The sequence below is a fragment of the Wasmannia auropunctata genome, unplaced genomic scaffold (assembly GCF_000956235.1).
Source record: "Wasmannia auropunctata unplaced genomic scaffold, wasmannia.A_1.0 LD336074.1, whole genome shotgun sequence".
Taxonomy (NCBI): Eukaryota; Metazoa; Arthropoda; class Insecta; order Hymenoptera; family Formicidae; genus Wasmannia; species Wasmannia auropunctata.
In genome coordinates, this window is record NW_012026816.1 from 4,067,743 (window position 1) to 4,069,441 (window position 1,699).

Sequence of the window (1,699 nt, forward strand, 5' to 3'; positions counted from 1 at the left end):
AAATTTTCGCGACAGCTGCGTCGCGAGTTACGGACTCGATCCCGCCCATTATTTCACGTTGCCGGGTTTCACGTGGGATGCCATGCTTAAACACACGCGTGTAAATTTCGAACTGTTCACTGACATCGATATGGTCTTGTTTATCGAGCGCGGTATACGCGGTGGCCTCAGTCAATGTTCCAACATATACGCGCGGGCCAACAATAAGTACATGTCTTTGTACGACCCGTCGAAACCGTCGTCGTATCTAATGTACTACGACGTGAACAATTTGTACGGCTAGGCGATGTGTCAGCCGTTGCCCTACGCCAACTTTCGATGGGTCGACGATGCCGAGAACTTTTACTGGGGCGCGATTGCTTTGGATTCGCCCACGGGGTATATACTAGAAGTCGATCTAGAGTATCTTCAATATCTACACGACCGGCACACTGACGTACCTTTCTGCCCGACGCGCGATAAGTCGCCCGGCACGCGGCACTATAAGCTCCTCGCGACGCTCAACGGTAAGAAGCGTTACGTCATCTACTACCGCAACCTGCAGCAATGTATTCGCCACGGCCTTCGCGTAACGAAGATTCACCGCGTGTTGCAATCTCCATGGCTTCGCCAGTACAACGAACTAAATACGAAATTCAGAACCGAGGCTAGGAACGATTTCGAAAAAAATTTGTACAACCTAATGAACAACGCGGTATTCGGTAAGACCATGGAGAACGTGCAAGCACGTCGACGTGAGAGTGGCGACGACATGGGGAGGTAGACACGGCGCGGAGGCGCTGATCTCGAAACCGAATTTTCACAGCCGCAGCGTCTTCGCGGAAAATGTAATCGCCGTCGAACTGCGTAAACTCAAAGTACAATTCTACAAGCCGATTTACGTGGGTATGTGCATACTTGACATATCAAAAGTCTGCCTGTACGAATTTCACCACGATTACATGTTGCCGCTGTACCGTGACAAGTGCAAGGTCATGTACACCGACACGGACAGTCTCATATACCACCTCGAGTGCGAGGATGTTTACGAGACGATGAAACGTGATATCGATCGATTCGACACGAGCGATTATTCCATAGACAACGCGTACGGTACGCCTCGCGCGAATAAAAAAGTGCCGGGTTTGATGAAGAAAGAGAATAATGGCGCGATAATGACAGAATTCGTCGGGCTCAGGGCGAAGATGTACGCGGTGAGGGTGGACGGTATGAGGGACACCAAAAAGATCAAGGGGGTCAAGAGTAACGTCGTAGCGCGGACGATAACGTTCGATGATTACACGCGATGCCTGAACGAACATATAGAAATGACTCGTAGTCAGTCGTGCATACGATCGAGGCTGCACGAGGTATACACGGTGTCTGAAACGAAAATCGCTCTGAGTCCGAACGACGACAAACGGCACATTGTACCGAATTCGACGGAGACACTACCGTGGGGACATTATCGGATTCCGGTGTAATGTATATATGCGTATGTATTATATCTAAGTGTGTATGCATCGAATGATCACGTATGTATGCGCGGCGTATGCGCGGCGTATGCATCAAATGTATCACAGTATTATAAGTATATGTATGATACGTTGCACGTTATGTATATTAATTTTTATGATATTCAATATGTCTTTTTACAATAATCAATCAATATATTGCATTTATGTCTTTTTATAATAATCAATATATTGCATTTTGTATG

At 47.4% G+C, this 1,699-nt stretch overlaps 1 protein-coding gene across 1 annotated transcript in view; it reads left to right on the top strand.

Moving 5' to 3' along the window:
• The window catches only part of LOC105449779, a 3,549-nt gene extending 2,086 nt beyond the window's left edge, over positions 1–1,463 (top strand). Inside the window, exons 4-5 of the mRNA XM_011689163.1 lie at positions 284–759; positions 806–1,463. Coding sequence (XP_011687465.1) covers positions 284–759; positions 806–1,463 — 1,134 coding nt within the window. The remainder of the gene's footprint in view (positions 1–283; positions 760–805) is intronic.
• Positions 1,464–1,699: the final 236 nt, after the last annotated feature.